The 16,266-nt window shown below is 35.7% G+C and overlaps 1 protein-coding gene across 2 annotated transcripts; it reads left to right on the top strand.

Annotated features, from left to right (window-relative positions):
• The first annotated feature begins 3,075 nt into the window (after positions 1-3,075).
• On the top strand, positions 3,076-14,557 carry LOC129265853 (programmed cell death protein 2-like). Of its 2 annotated transcripts, XR_010294155.1 has the most exons (5): positions 3,076-3,675; positions 9,128-9,420; positions 9,908-10,021; positions 10,852-11,584; positions 11,643-13,574. XR_010294155.1 is itself a non-coding variant. In XM_054903780.2 (4 exons), exons 1-4 carry the CDS (start codon positions 3,087-3,089, stop codon positions 11,014-11,016), a joined length of 1,161 nt encoding a protein of 386 aa, XP_054759755.2. In that variant the 5' UTR covers positions 3,076-3,086; the 3' UTR covers positions 11,017-14,557. The 2 variants fall into 2 exon arrangements, 1 of the variants encoding a protein (XP_054759755.2); XM_054903780.2 differs by having other exon boundaries at positions 10,852-14,557.
• Positions 14,558-16,266: the final 1,709 nt, after the last annotated feature.

Below are 16,266 nucleotides of genomic sequence, written 5' to 3'. Positions count from 1 at the left end.
TAAACAACTGATGCGAGCGCGAAGCGCGAGCGGAAGAAAATCTAGATTTTAGACCTAATAACGGGACACTCATGATTTGTAAATCAAGGAAAAGAAGGGTAATTGGGTATATTCTTACATTAATATTGCGAGTGTGAAGCGCGAGCAGAAAATTATTGATATTTTGATCTGAAACTGGATAATTTGTGCACGTTTTAAATAAAGAACAAGCGACCTATATCAATAAACATGCGAGCGCCTGTTTTAGATTTAGACCTAGAATCTGGATATTCTGTATACATTTTTTACTCATGAAGATCTATATAATATCAGCTCGAAGCGCGAGCTGAAAAAATTATATTCCGATCTGAAAAAAAGGGCCAATTTAAGCAATATTTCAAGCAATGTGTATAGGAAAATAGTGAAGTGGATGTGGATCATACTAAATGATGCGAGCGAGAAACGCTAGCTTTATTTTTTAATTATTATTTTGACCTAGGACCGGGACATTCTAAGGACATTTTGTCATCATTTATGAAAATTATGACTATCTTCCTATTATTCCTTAGCGCGAGATGAAATTTGTCGATATTCCATTCTGAAAATGGCCAATTTAGTCATTAGGAATTCATGAAAATGTTATTTTCTTATTTATTAATCTAATATGCTAATAATGAGAGCGTGGAATTCGTTGATTATCAAGGCTTGAAAACTGGACATTTTAAGCATTTTGTAGTTATGAATAGGACGCATGGGTTAACACATTTTTTTATACATTGATAAGAGCGCAAAACGCAAAAAGATTTTCTTTTAAAATAAAATGTAATGAAAATGAGATTTTAAGTAGCTAGTAATAGAAATGATATAGCTCACCAATCAAAATGCGAGCGGGCAGCGCTGGCTGAGGCCTAGTACGTTTTGACAATCACATCTGAAAAGGGATATTTTGAGAACTTTATGGAATACACGAAGAAAATATCTAGAACTTGGCAAATCAGATAATGCGACCGCGCAGCGTGAGGTGAAAATGTTAATATTTAGACCATAAAACGGACAGAGCACTGACTTGAAAAAATCAATTTGTAAATCAGTAAAAATAATGAAAACTCGATATTCGAGCTGAAATAATATAGTTTGTATATTGACTTCGAAACTTGATATTTTAAGCTCCATACTATCAGCCTATATTGAGCAAGATATGAATCTCATCGAACAGGAAATGCGAGCGCGAGCGAAAATTTTATATAATGACATAAAAATATTTTTTTAAGGTCTTCCCTCACCTTATTTATTCACTCGTCTTCCTCCTTTTATTTTCTTTTATCTTCCCCCTTTTTGCTTCTTTTCTCCCCCCTTTTTTTGCTCCGCCAACTTTTTTTTAGGGGGAGGGCACCTGCATGGGGGCACACTAAATCTCAGGGGGGGGGGGCACGTGCCCCCCTTGGCCCCCGTAGCTTCGCCACTGCCCATAACGGTTGCCCTCGTCGGAGGGAGGGGGTAATTTTTTTCAGGATCCTATAAAATGATGGGGTTGTCATCCTCCGGCCACCAGATGAAATATCTCAAGTATTCGTTGTGTCTGGATGTTTCGATGAAAACAAGGTAAAAATTTGCTATTCAGTAGGGTAATATAGGCCTACACTTGCCCCGTATTTTTTTCTAGTCATAAACTAGCTGCCCAAGTGAATCACTGCATGATCGTTCTCCCCCAACTTTTTTTAATAAATCACACCCTAGATTTATACACATCAAAATGAACAGTCATATTATTACACGTGTAACACATTTGAAATTTTTAGGTGTCATAAGTGATGAAAAACTTTCATGGAGAAACCATATCTTAGATATCACAAACAAAATTTCCAAAAATGTTGGTATTAATCCACAAACTCAGCATCTTTTTACCCCAAAACAGTTTTACTCTGTATAATTCTCTTATACTACCTTATACATTATCTTATTGCAATGTAGTATGGGCTAACACATATCCCACGAAGTTGAACCTAATATATATGTTACCAGGATGTTACAAAAAAGATTATTCGCATAATTATGTTCATTCTCATCTAGATTAGCCCAGTCAAAAGAATTGTTTATCAAATTCATATTCTTACTGTATTTCAACTAAATTCTTATCACTGTGCATTATTACTTTTAAACATAAACATAAATGACTTCATAAATCATTATCATCAATGCTGAATTGTAAATTCATCTGTGCATGATTATAACACAAGAAACAAAAATAAATATGATTTATGGGCTGTTATTAAATTGTGAATCATTTTCATTTAGACATCATGCACAGTTGTGTTGAATAATCTCCCCATCGCAAAAAAGTATCTAAAATCAGTGTATGTTTTTTAAAGAAAATTGAATTCTTATTTTGTCTTTACTGCACTGCCTGTTTTTGGTTTGGGTTTGTGCGGACTTCGTATTTTGTTTTGTTCTGCTTGTTTGTTTTCATTGTACAATTATATGCCCATTACCTATTCATAATTAACCTTAAATATAATCTATAAATGGATTTAATCTAATTCTATATTGTATTATCATGCAAGGATGGTTATCTAGACAATTCCTTTTGGTTTTGTATGACCACCCTATTCCAATACTGATGTAGTATTTTTATATAGTATAATCTTGAATATTATAATTTTAATCTTTCTTTGCTCAAGTGTTCCTACAATTGTATGATATATGTATTTTTAGTGGAATTAAATAAATGAATTGAATTATAAAAAAAATGCTATCATAATTGCCTTTGCACAAGAAGTGACCACCCCCCCCCCCTCCTACACACAAACACACACACCAAAAAACCCAAAGTTTTATTTGATTTGTTGCCGTTAAACAAGTTGCCCCTGTGTCACATGATTTAAGTCTAGTATTACATTTTATTTTATTCTATTCAAAATACTCCTCCATTCACTCTATCGCTGATTGTTAATAAGGAATCTTTTAATAAAGTTTTTATACCATGCTTACTTTGTTATGGATTTTTTTATTCCTGACCTTACGGAGCCCGGTGTATGGAGATAAAATCTATCGACCAAGTAGCCCCATGCCCCACCCATAGAAATAATTATGTACACACGTGGATCATCATGGCTGCCTGTACAAACAACGTGGAATTGGGATTCGTTGAAAAATCACCACCGTGGCGTCTGCTCAGTCAATTTTTCCCAAGTAAAGTAGGTGGAAAGCCAGCATGGTTGAATCTCAAGGAGGTCCCGAAATCTAAAAATTTGTTTTGTCCCAATTGCAACAAAACAATGACATTTTTACTGCAAATATATTGCCCACCACCAACCGGCGACGAGGATGACGCGACCGCAGAAGCGACGGCGCAGAGCACCTGTTTCCACCGCACGCTGTACGTCTTCTGCTGCAGAGAAGCGACTTGTCACCAAACATCAAATTCGGAAGACCAAAAAAGTCCATTTGCAATCTTTCGGTGTCAGCTAGAGAGGAGAAATGATTTCTACAGTTATGAACCACCGGATGAAGACAGTCAAGTTCCAGAAAAGGACATAATTTCTCCCAAGCAGTTTGATGTTTTGTTGTGTGACGTTTGCGGGTGCAATGCAGGTGACAGGAAATGTGGCAAATGTCAGAAGGCAGTATACTGCTGCAAAGACCATCAAGTTATGGATTGGAAAATCGGTCATAAAGCAAAATGTGGCAAGGAATTTGGTAGGTTAATTAGCTATCGTTTAAAAAAAAACTTTTACTTTTAAATATTTTGGAGAAAATGATGTCACTCAACTTCTCAAGCAGAAGAGGCGCACGGCCAATATTGGAGACTGTCTCCAATGTGGGAGATTATCTCCAATATCAGAGACTTTTGTAAAGAATTTGGGTATCCAATTTCAGAGACAGTCTCCAATTTTGGAGTCCAATTTCCTTTGTTTACATTTGCTGCAAAAGGATTACCTTGGCGGCAAATAAAAATGTGATAAGCAGATTCCTCATGAAAAATTACCCCTTTTCACCGTCTACTTTAAATATTCACCGTCTACTTTTGTTTTGATAAGGATTTTTGTTGTCAATCACACACAAAACAAATGGGCTTCTGACCTCAGTGAGACAAAAAATTTTGGGGAAAAAATCATGCTTTTGTTGGTGTTGTTTTTTTTGTCCTTTTGCAAAGCAAGTCTCCAATGTGGGAGATTGTCTCCCCTATTGGAGAGAGTCTCCCATATTGGCCGTGCGCCTCTACTGTCAAGTGATGAGTAGACTCGTGTCGTAGTCAGGTAGGACAAAATAAAATTGAAACATCATTTTACTAAAAAGCATTACCTAAATATATTCTTTATTAGCATTATAATCACAGACATTGCTCAAAACTTACCTCAAAATTCCCTAAATAGTGAATAATAAGGCTTAAATACTCCATAAAGTGTGCTGGAAATGCATGTACATGTATGTATGTACATCCCTATGGCTATAGGCTGTACTGTGACTCTGTGTGGGCTAGTGGATGAAAACAGGCATTTTAAAGTCTTTTTGTTGACATAGGACTGTGAGAGTCTCTGAGAGGAGCTCTAGAAACATGTCACATAAATAGATAATCAACTTGGCTGCCAGAAAATGTGAAGATGTCGCCAAGTTTAACTACATTGTTCACTCAAATTTTAAAGAAAATTTGAGGCCAACTCACCTATTGACTTTTTGGACACATGTCTACAGCTACAACACAAATCTTGTAAACTAGTGTCAGTACCTAATGTAGTCTACAGGGGCTGGCCCACGGGGCCAAGGGTTCAAGAGGGTCTATAATCTTAATAAGATTATATCTTATAAGAAGCTTTGGTAAATCGGGACAATCATCTCACTTACCCATCATTAAAAAATATAGCTGTTGAATCATGTTTCAGCTGTTTATTTGTTGTAAAAAAAATGAAACATTTTCTTCTTATTATTTTTCGGTTATGTTTTTTTTTCTTGGAATGTAGATTTTATTCCATTTCAGAACAGCAAGATATAGGCAAACATAAATTGAAAAAAGTTTAATGTACCAATTTTGAAGAACGAACGCGTATAGAGGGCGGCAACATCATGAGCAGTGCTAGATAAAAAAATGTGTGTATTGGCCGATAAATATGAATCTCAAAAAGCGAAAATATCCTGTTGAACACGTTTAGTATGTGGGATATTTTCGCATCGTAGTGAGGTTAGTGCTGTTGTCGGGAACAAAAATCCATGTCGACATGTCGCTTAAAAATTAATCCTGACATCGACAATGTCAACATGAAAAAGGGACTGTAATTTAGCCTAGGCTCCCTAACATAAAAAAAAATCATTAGATCGTGGAACATAACACTCTCAATCAAATGTATTCACCTTGACACGAGTGATATCCCCACACTAGATCTAGATCTATATAATACAGGCTCAGTTCGGGAAACATTTTCACTAAGCTAGAGTGAATTCACTTCCAAAATCACCGATTAATCCACATTTTTTTCTGGAGAATCAAGTTTTTGTACCACGATCCGGTCTCGAAAGCATTGCCCAATAACACTCGGAGCCAATTTGAAAATCACCAATTACAACAGTGATCATTGCGTATTATACGCTGGTACACATGTGCTGCAAACGCAAGCTCCTCAAATTGACAATAAAAAATAATGAAAATCGACCAATAATTTCAGTATCACTTCCGCGGCAATCCGTGCAACGATCTCCAAACGAAGGAAGTGAAGTTTTCTGTGACTTCGTGATATGAAGTAAGCGCTCAATTGCGGCGGTCACGACTTTGACAAAAACACATGTTCGTTGCTGCTCACGTTTATGTGAAAAGTAATGCATTCGAGGAGCAACGTAATATCAAGCACGGTGAATAGCGATGGGTACATATTTCCGTGGATGGGTACGGAATGCTACTACGCTACGCTCGCTATAGCGCTAGATATAGATCTAGAGCTAGAGCGATCGTCGGGATCGAGGGCGGCTCGATCGGGCAGGCCGGCCCCGCACGCGCACAGACGAATTACTGCTGCCGTGCAGCTCGCAGGTATTCTTTTTTCATTTAATGCGCTGCTAAGCTGAATAAACCTTTTAATCGCGCCAATTACTGTGGATAAATGCTTCTAACTTTTCAGCTAAGCTTTACACTCGTGACTTTAGGCTAGACCCCTTTTTATTTTATGTTTACATGTCGATGTGGGTGCGTGCATGTCGACATGTCGGAAACGTTGAAAATCCTTTGTATGTCGACATCAATGTCAATATGAGGCCTATCGACAACAGTACTAAGTGAGGTATTCATAAAATTTGGCTAGATTGTATGATAACAGTTTCAAGATGTGGAAAGACTTACAATTTGATGATTCTGAATTAAATATGAAAGTCCATATTTTGACACAATTCTGATGCCATCAGACAAAGTAAAACTTGATGATGAAATTTAGTGAAAGATATTTACTTTTGTTACCCTTTCAAGCAGGGTTGGCACGTTTTAAACGGTGTGTTTTAAAACATGTTTTAAAACGCGTTTTAAAACACCCGTTTTTTTTACCAAAAAAACGTGTTTTAAAACACCTCATAGACTTGTGTGTTATAAATATGCATGGTCATGGATGTGATTTTAGATGAATATTTTTTTATACTTTTATTTCTTAAGTGGCACATTATTTTCTTCTAACTAGATCTCTTTCTCGACACCACTCTTTTTCTCTTTCCCCCCTTATCCCCCTTTCTCCATCCCTTTGTCATGTTCCTTGAAATCCTCTTGTTCAATTGTGCACATCAATCTATATTAAGAATATTCTCATTATAACAAACATGAGTGTTGTGCTTTAAAATAAGCTCAAATATGGAACTTGAATGAAATGGAAGTGTTGCACAAGCATAATATTTTACAAATAGACTGTAAATTTGACATTGTATTCTTGAGGTACACACAAAAGCAGGTGAAACTTTGCGCTTTGTAAATATGAAGAAAAGTACTTAAATTCAGTATAAGATAGTCAGCAAGCAAACCTTAAAAGACAAGTCCACCCCAAGAAAAATGTATGCTGAAAATTTCGTCAAAATCAGATGCAAAATAATAAAGTTTTGCTTAATTTTGCATAACAGTTATATGCCCATCTTGGTCGGTATGCAAATGAAGGGGACTGATGACATCACTCACTATTTATTTTGTATTTCATTATTTTCTCATTGTCATGTGAAATAAAGTTTAATTCTTCCCTGAACATATGGAACTACCATTGTTTTAACATTTTTTGGTTCAGTCAAGTAGGTCATCTGAAAAAATTGAAATTGTATTGTTCAAACAATAAAAACAAAAGAAATAGTGAGTGAGGGACATCATCAACTCTCTCATTTGCATATCACTGAGATGTTATTACTGTTTTGTGAATAAAAGCGAAACTTTACAATGTCATACATGTAACTTATTTTATATCTGATTTCGACGAAACTTTCAGCATTACATGTATGCTTGTTTGAATTTTCTCTACAGATTGAAATCAACATTTTTCTGGGGTGGACTTGACCTTTAACCCTAACAGTCCAAGGGGACCGTAATGGCCCCCTAAAATTTCTATGATAAATCCATAAGCACGACAGGGCCATGCCATATTGTTCAAGACTATTTTTGGGATGCATGGGTATGCGAATATGATATTACACAAGTGCATGTCAGACCCTGAATTGCTCAATAACGTGATTTCATGTATAAAGCCAATGCGAATTTTTCGCCAACATTCGTATCTGTATCAATATTTGTACGATTGGAAAAATATTGCCAATAATTTCCATTAAAAAACGATTGAAAAAAACCAAAACTAACCAAAAAACTGTACAAATATTTAAATTTTTTAATTCCTCAAAATTAAATTCTTTAATTCCTCAATTAAAAAAATAAGCAGTTCAGGGGGTTTATTTATCAATTTAAACCCAAACTTGTATTTCATGCACTAAAATTGGTAAAATTGATTAAAATCAAATTAAAAGGATGGTCCGGGCTGAAAATATTTATATCTTAATACATAGAGTAGAATTCACTGAGCAAAACGCCGAAAAATTTCATCAAATTCGGATAACAAATAAGAAAGTTATTGAAGTTTAAAGTTTAGCAACATTTTGTGAAAACAGTCGTCATGAATATTCATTAGGTGGGCTGATGATGTCACATCCCCACTTTCCTTTTTCGTATGTTATTACATAAAGTCATATTTTTTTTCATTATTTCATACTTGTGTGAATAATATGTCTCCCTTATAATGAAATAAGTTGCAGCAATGAATATCTAATGCACTAAATCAGTTGTCAATCCAATTTTTCTAGTTCTTGGAGGAAAAAATTTGAATAAACCTAATTTGATATAATAAAATACAAAAGAACAAGTGGGGACGTGACATCATCTCCCCACCTAATCTAATGAATATTCATGACGACCGTTATCACAAAATATTGCTAAACTTTGAAATTCAATAACTTTGTTTTTGTTATTCGATTTTGATGAAATTTTTCGGCATTTTGCTCAGTGAATTCTACTCTATTTATTAAGCTATAAATATTTTCAGCCCGGACCATCCCTTTAAGCTTTGAAAGCACATAGTCTATAGATTATGTTATTTTCTTACATTGTGCGAATTCTTCTTACCCCCTAGATTGACGAGACCCAAAAGTATGTACATGTATGTAAATGTATGAGGAATAAACTTATAAAATGTCAACTTACTTGTTTGCATTCAATTTCAATGATTTAGTAATTTGGGGGAAAATATGAACTTTTCTATTGGAAATTCAGTAACAAAAAATGTAGTTATCTTTTACTTACTCTAAAAATTAATTTAAAACATCAGCAGCTTAAATTGTACTGTATTAAGTGTATAGTTTAATTTATTTACAGAAAATTTCATCGTTCGTTGGAAAAAAAAACGTTTTAAAACAATAAAAAACGTTTTATTTGTTTTTTTTAATAAAAAACGTTTTTTATTACAACCCTGCTTTCAAGTGATTTCAAACCAGTTTTCGAAAAATATTGCATTGTGAAAGACTGCTTGAATAAACATTTGCAAATGCTGTACTATTCCGTTTCCCCATCAGACAAATAAGTTTTAGTTGCTCACCAGGTCAAATCTTTAGCTGAGTGTTGCTTTCTCAACAGCATTTATTTCTTTTGATTTGATAGGTCTTCATGATGCCACTCCCCCAGCCAACAATAAATTCCTCTTTCCAGAGTTTGAACTTGTGACAGAACCAGAAAGTGAGGAATATGCTGCTCAAGAAGCAGAAGAGAACATAGAGAAGGGTTCTAGTAATGAAGACCTTAGACTAGTTGGTGCCGGTCTGGTCCAAACTGCAGTAGAACTGGAGAATGGCTACATGAGCACCAAGGATCTTGATAGAATGGCTAGGAAAGAGACAGATGATGATGTACAGTTCATGAACTTTAAGAAGAGGATTTCTCATGATCCTGATCAAGTATGTCTGCTTTGATGTAAAATATATTCAAGTTAATAAATCAGGGGCAAGTAGTTTAAGATTCAATCCTGATGCACACCTGCAGAAACAAAAAAGATCTGTATTTACATGTAACTGTGAGCTGCTGACCTTATTGCATGAAATCTACTGATTGCAACCAACAGGCCATGGGACTGTTATAAGCAAATGAAATTATTCCAATTTATTTTATTGTCTACTTAAAGGTCAAGTCCACCTCAAAGTTACAAACAATATTCCTTGCAAGTGCATTTTCAACTTTTTTTTTCTGATTTCAGTGCAACCCCGAATTGAAGGACTGTACAACTGACTACTGTCTATTATGAAGGGAAGGGGGTTAGCAATTTCTGCCCCTTCCACCTCCCCCCCCCACCCCACAAATCGGGACTAAGCCAAGATGAATGCTACTCTTACTGTTTTCTTTGTCACAAGAATGATGCTAATTATTCAATGAACTTTTATTCTTTAGGTTCTACGGTATCAGAAGGGCGGTCGACCCCTCTTCGTATCTGCAAATGATCAGCCAAGTGAAAAGGATATCGTGCCTTGTTCCTGTGGGGCAAAAAGACAATTTGAATTCCAGGTGATTTGATGTTCAGGCCTAGAAAAATAAAATGGTTTATTTGTCTGTAGATATCTCATAGATTTGTGTTTATAAATAATGATTATGTTTCGTATTTTCTGCATGTATGATCTTTCATGGGAAATTTGAAACCATTCTGTGCTTAACCCATCAAGGATGGCATGGGTTTTATGACAAACAGACATCACATAATGCACTCTTCATTTCATGCATATTGTCATATTGTAAAGTCATCTGACTTTCCATGTAAATTTTCAAAGCTGAGGTGAAGAAATTCTTTAACTGGTACAATGAGTTAGCTAGTTCCACTTGTCTGGGTTTATTCTAATTGTTTCCAGTTATTTTCACAATTTTTGACAAGTTTATGATCTATTTCCCATGAATGCTGATGATTACAAAATGTGATCTTGATATATATATAGTTTTTTTTTTTTTTGGGGGGGGGACTTTGAAATTACACTGTATGTTATTATGATAACAGTATTTGAAAAAAAATAACTGAATTACATAATATGCATAGATGTGAGTTTTTGAACTAGTGTTTCAATCATTTAGTGCTGTTGCACACATGCACCTCACTGAAATACATTTATGGGACTGCATACAAATTTGACCAAAATGTTTCAGCTATTTTTTGGTCACATTTTGATCATTCGAGCATGTGAAGAGTAATCCTTTGCAGTGGACCCTTTCATGTATTATTCCACTTGAATTTACACGAAAAGAATGTGAAAACTCTCTGACATTTTCACTTACCCCACAATATGAACATCACTTCAGAAATTATTTTTCCTTTTATTGGAGAAAACATCTGTTTTTTTTCCCCCCAGATTATGCCCCAGCTCCTCACCCACTTGGAAGTAGATAGCCTTGATGCAAGTATTGATTGGGGGACACTGTTGATTTACACCTGTTCAAAGAGCTGTACAGAAGGACCCCCCTACCATCCGGAATTCTTATGGAAGCAAGACTATCACAACTCGTCCATCTCATGATGTCCTGGTGACACTAGATTGACAAACGGCCTAGGAAGACGACTAAAGCAGGTTACAAACCCAACTACAGTGCGAACTCTGTAAATGTTGGTCATTTAGACTATCAAAATTGTGTTATTTTATGTTTACATGACAATACAAAATATCAAATCAATATGAATAAGGAATTACTTATGTTCATTGGATGCAGAGTTTCCACTTCAAATGGTACCCTAAAATGCAATAATTGAAAGAAAAAAAAATTCATTCATTCATTTAGCAGCTCAAAGTTATTGAGATGCATAGAGTATTTTTTTCTTTATCAAACAAATATTTATTTACATTAGACTGATTAGTCTAGCAAAGTGAATGATGAGAGAGAGGAATTGTGATTACCTTATATTTATGCACAGTTTTCTTTTCGCCTGTGCTGGTTTGGCTTATGCTGGTTTTTACTTTTACAGTAAAATTCCAGACATCATTGAAAGAGACACTAAAATATATATTTTTCTAGGATAAAGACGTGCAAAAAGAAAAATAGGCAAAGAAGCGAGGCATCTGTTGTAGACGTATGATTAGTACTCTGAATGCAATACAGCTAATGAGTACTATAACAGGTAACATAAATGCATCCTCTTCTTTCCAAGACATTGAGCAGGAGACCGTTTTCAATCATGCTCATCATCAAATGATGGTGAACTTCCTGGCTGGTCCTATGAGGCTTGTCTGGCGTCACTGGCCATGAAGGCCGAGAATTCTGACAGAAAGTCACCACAAAAATCCTATGAAAAACAAATAATATATAATATAATAACGAGAATAGTAATCAGAGTTTGTATGGTATGGTTTTGTGTAGTACACTAGTTTAAAAAAAAACCTGTAAATGAAAGACTTTATTCTAAACAAAACTTAGAAAAGTTTACAGCTTGCTCAAGATTTGTCCTGCACAAAAAAAAGAAGAAATAAGTGATGTCTCAAGTGAACAGTATATTCTCTTTCCTTTACGTATTTCTATAAATACTTGCTTGAATTTTTTTACATGTGGAAAACCAAAATTAATATCAATCTTTTTAAATAATGTGAATCCTGCCAAACATTTCCAAATAGGTCTGATTGGGGGAATTATAGAAAAGTGATAAAATAACCAGCTTAGAAAAGAGGAACTTTGGGAGGAAATTTTTTTTAACCAAGTAGGTATACATTTTGATGAGGGCTAATGGATTAAAATTAGGATAGAGGCCTTCGTGTACGTACATAAACATTTCTGACGTGGTTGAACACCGATTTGTACTTTGACACGATCATATCACCATTCCCATCCAGGTTTGACGCAGAAACGATCCAATTAATCTGTATTGATGCCTTTAATTGAGCCGTATGTCCAACAACAGGCGCAAAGCAATGGCGGTTTAACTGTAAAAGAAGCAAATGAATAAGATTCATCTTTACAATGAACCAAGATAATTTTGAACCAAGTAGGTATTGGTTTGAGTGAGGGCTAATGGAATTAGCCACATTTTGGAAAAAACAGCCTTCATGTACTTGTACATCTCTGATGTGGTTGAACACTGACTTATACTTTGATACCCCTGATCATATCGCCATTCCCATCTGGAGTTGATGCACCTGACCAGTATATATGGGTCACCATTGACTCTTTCCACATATGGGTCACATATCAGTTCTTAAGCTTTGTAAAGGCTGTGAAATTCTTTTTCCTGTAAACAGATTTGTTTTGGTGAGGTCCAATAGAATTTGCCACATTTAGGAAACAAGCCTTCATGTACATCTCTGATGCGGTTGAACACCGACTTGTACTTTGATACCATCATATTGCCATTCCCATCTGGAGTTGATGCACCTGACCAGTATATATGTAGGTCACCATTGACTCCTTCCACATGTTGGTCACTTCACAGTTCTTGAGCTTTGAGATGGCTGTGAACTTCTTTTTCCTGTAAATTGATTTGTTTCAAGTGGACAGTATTCACAAAGGTTTCAATCTAAAACTTCTATTTTCCTATTGAGTTAACATTACATCTACTGTTATTTTCTATGTACATGTGATTTTTATGCACAAAATCCCTCTTGTAGCTGTGTCAGCTACATTAGGGTTGAAAAATTGCAAACACACACTTCTAATGTCTCTGTCTAGTAAAAGATCACAACAGAAATGATCCAGTTAATCTGTATTGAAGCCTTTAATTGAGCCCTATTTCCATCAATTGACATATAGCAACAGTGGTTTAACTGTAATAGGAACAATTAAATAAGGTTCTTCTATAAAATGAACCCAGTAGATATAGGTTTTGTTCTATAAAATGAACCCAGTAAGATATAGGTTTTGGTGAGGTCCAATAGAATTTGCCGCATTTAGGAAACAAGCCTTCATGTACATCTCTGATGCGGTTGAACACCGACTTGTACTTTGACACCATCATATTGCCATTCCCATCTGGAGTTGATGCAACTGACCAGTATATATGGGTCACCATTGACTCCTTCCACATGTGGGTCACTTAACAGTTCTTGAGCTTTGAGATGTCTGTGATATTCCTCTTCCTGTGAATAGATTTGTTATAAGTGGACAGGATTCACTAAGGTCTCAATCTGATAACTGCACAGCGATGTAGAAATTGGTCATACCTGGCATATTTGCTCTCTTCTCGCATGGATCCTTTACAGAATCTACAGTTGTCTAGTAGGTTATCCTATGATAGTATAGCATGACTTAATCATTTGATCCTCTAAACATTGACATATATTTATTCTTGTTCTTCTCAATGATTGAAAAAGATGGTCTACAGCATCATCCAGTCCATTGATCCCAGAGGCATGCTGGAGAGCAGTTCTGCATCTTTGGATTGAGTCTGGAAGTCATCGTCAGGGTCATTCCTCTCGACACTATCGTTGCCATTGTTGTTGCTGTTGTCAGTTTCACCTTCTCTTTGGACCTCTTTATCAGGTGGTAGACTGGTATATTCTATACAACCTTACGTCTATATGGCGAAATCTGTTGGCCGGCCATACCTGTATGGTTTTTCACGTTCTGATTGGTTAAAACTATACAACTTTGTATAATAATGGCACCAATGGCCCGCCATACAAGCTGCGCATTGATGGCCTTCATTTTCATTTCCATCAGGGCATAGCTTCCATATTTGGCTGAGTGCCTTGGTGAATCTGCATCTCCTCCCAAGACCAACTTTTCTCCTTCTGACTGTCTGAGGAGAGACCTTTGTTCTCATTCGTAGACCCTTATGATGGCAGGTTGTTGGTAGGTTGACTGGTACTCCAGAAAGGTGTTATTGGTGATCGCCTTCAGATTCATATGGTGGAGTACATGTAAGACCTTGGTTAGACTTGCTCCAGCATACAATATTGCCTCAGACGGCAGATTTCTAGTGGCAGCATTCCCAATCTTTAGGGGATATAGAAATAATAGAGACAATGTCCTCTTTGATGGCAGGTGTCACTGTTTCGGAGAGGAACTCTTGCCTGTATTACACTTATTTGCATATATTTGGGTCTGAAGGACTTTTCCCTGCAGATGAACATTTTGAAAAAAAAACCGAAATATTGAATAATCAAATACAAGTTTTGTAAAGGTAGGGCTGATCATTTTTAATTACACAATGAGTTGTTTCTCCAGAAGTCATGGTTATTTTTAGACTTCAACATTATTTCTGGCAAACAAAACCAAGAGAACACATGCATCTGTTGAAGCATCCCTTTCCCCAAAAATTGTCATGATACATGTAGGTGGAACGGGTCTGTCTGCGCAGCCCCTCGAGCGGTTGTAGTGACCGCACCTGAAGTTCTGCATGTTATGCAGTGGATCAATAGGCTATCAGCCATTTCACACAAGATCCAGTCCTTTTTCCAATGCAGAATTGTCTTTTCCCTGAACACCTTTTTTTTTTAAGTAGAGGTCGAAGCAGAAGGCTGTTGAGATGTACTTTGACGCTGTCAAACTAAGAAACGATCCATATCATCAACCAAAACAATCAAAATAATACAATAGCTTGAGAAGCTGAGTTTGATAATTAAAACAAATCACCCTCGCTCTCAAAATGATGTAATTTTCCTTGTGTGTGTCTGTGTGATTTTTTTTCAGATGTGTATCAATCATTTCAGCGTGGCGATAGCCTTTTAATCAGTTCAGTGAGTTCTTCATTCTTAATTAGTTTGTCAACTCTTTGATTGATATCACGTATTTGAGTTGGTTTCGGCAGATATTTTGTGACCTTAACAGGAGTCTGAGCTAGTTATGACATTCTTAAAATCATTTCCATTTGTATTTTGCTTATACAAGGTAATTTCGGGCTACCTTTTTTCTTTCATTCACAATTTCACTCACTTCACCATACCTCGAATGAATTTCTTTGATAAGACTTGTTGGGTTAATTTGGCCTATGCAAGTTTGTTTACCAACACTTCTTATTACTACTGCTATTGACTTTTTCTCATTTCTGATTTCATTCTGCTCCTTACTTCTTATGTGGTCTGAATGTGGCCCTTCTTTGTTTTCAACACTTCCTTTTGTCATCATTTATTCTTGTTCTAGCTATTCTCTTTTTTCTTTCCATTTTATGCCACTCCATCTCACTCTCAACTTCATCTGTCAAATTCTGTCTATTATTTGGTTTCTGGAGATGAGATTGGAATATTGGTTTCTATTACTACTTTGAGTATACATTACTTTACCAATAGCAGCCTGGTGAAGAAATATCTGACTCTTTTGTCTCTCATTACCCTTGGTTTGACAGTTAATATATCAGAAGTACCTTAGATATCAGAAGTCCCTTTAATATCAGGTGTAGTTAGTGTGTTGGTCAGTTTACAATAAAAGCCAAAGTGATGTTTCCGATACATATTTCATTTAAAAATGTGAACAAATATCTCTATAAGAAATTGGTATTTCCAAACTACTACTAATTAATGTTCCTCAATGTTCAGGCTATTGCAATAGTTAAAACACAATATAAAAAAATATTGGACAACCCGATTTCCTGCAAAATAACCGCATAAATTGCATTTGGTCTGGAAAATCATCACTGGTGTGTCGTTGTATAGTGAATTGAACCATGTTTTAGCTTATGCGGGCATTTTAATACCGATTGATAAATTTGTAAAGTTGCTTGACATAAACGTATTACCTACCCCACTCCCATCCGCCGCTCGTTCTCACTTCCTAGCATTTGATCTTTCAACAAAATAAAACAGATATGATGTTAAGAGGAAAGAAGAGAGAACGAAGGAGAAAATGAA

This window comes from Lytechinus pictus, chromosome 7 (assembly GCF_037042905.1).
Source record: "Lytechinus pictus isolate F3 Inbred chromosome 7, Lp3.0, whole genome shotgun sequence".
Classification (NCBI taxonomy): Eukaryota; Metazoa; Echinodermata; class Echinoidea; order Temnopleuroida; family Toxopneustidae; genus Lytechinus; species Lytechinus pictus.
This window is presented reverse-complemented; position numbering and strand designations above follow the sequence as displayed.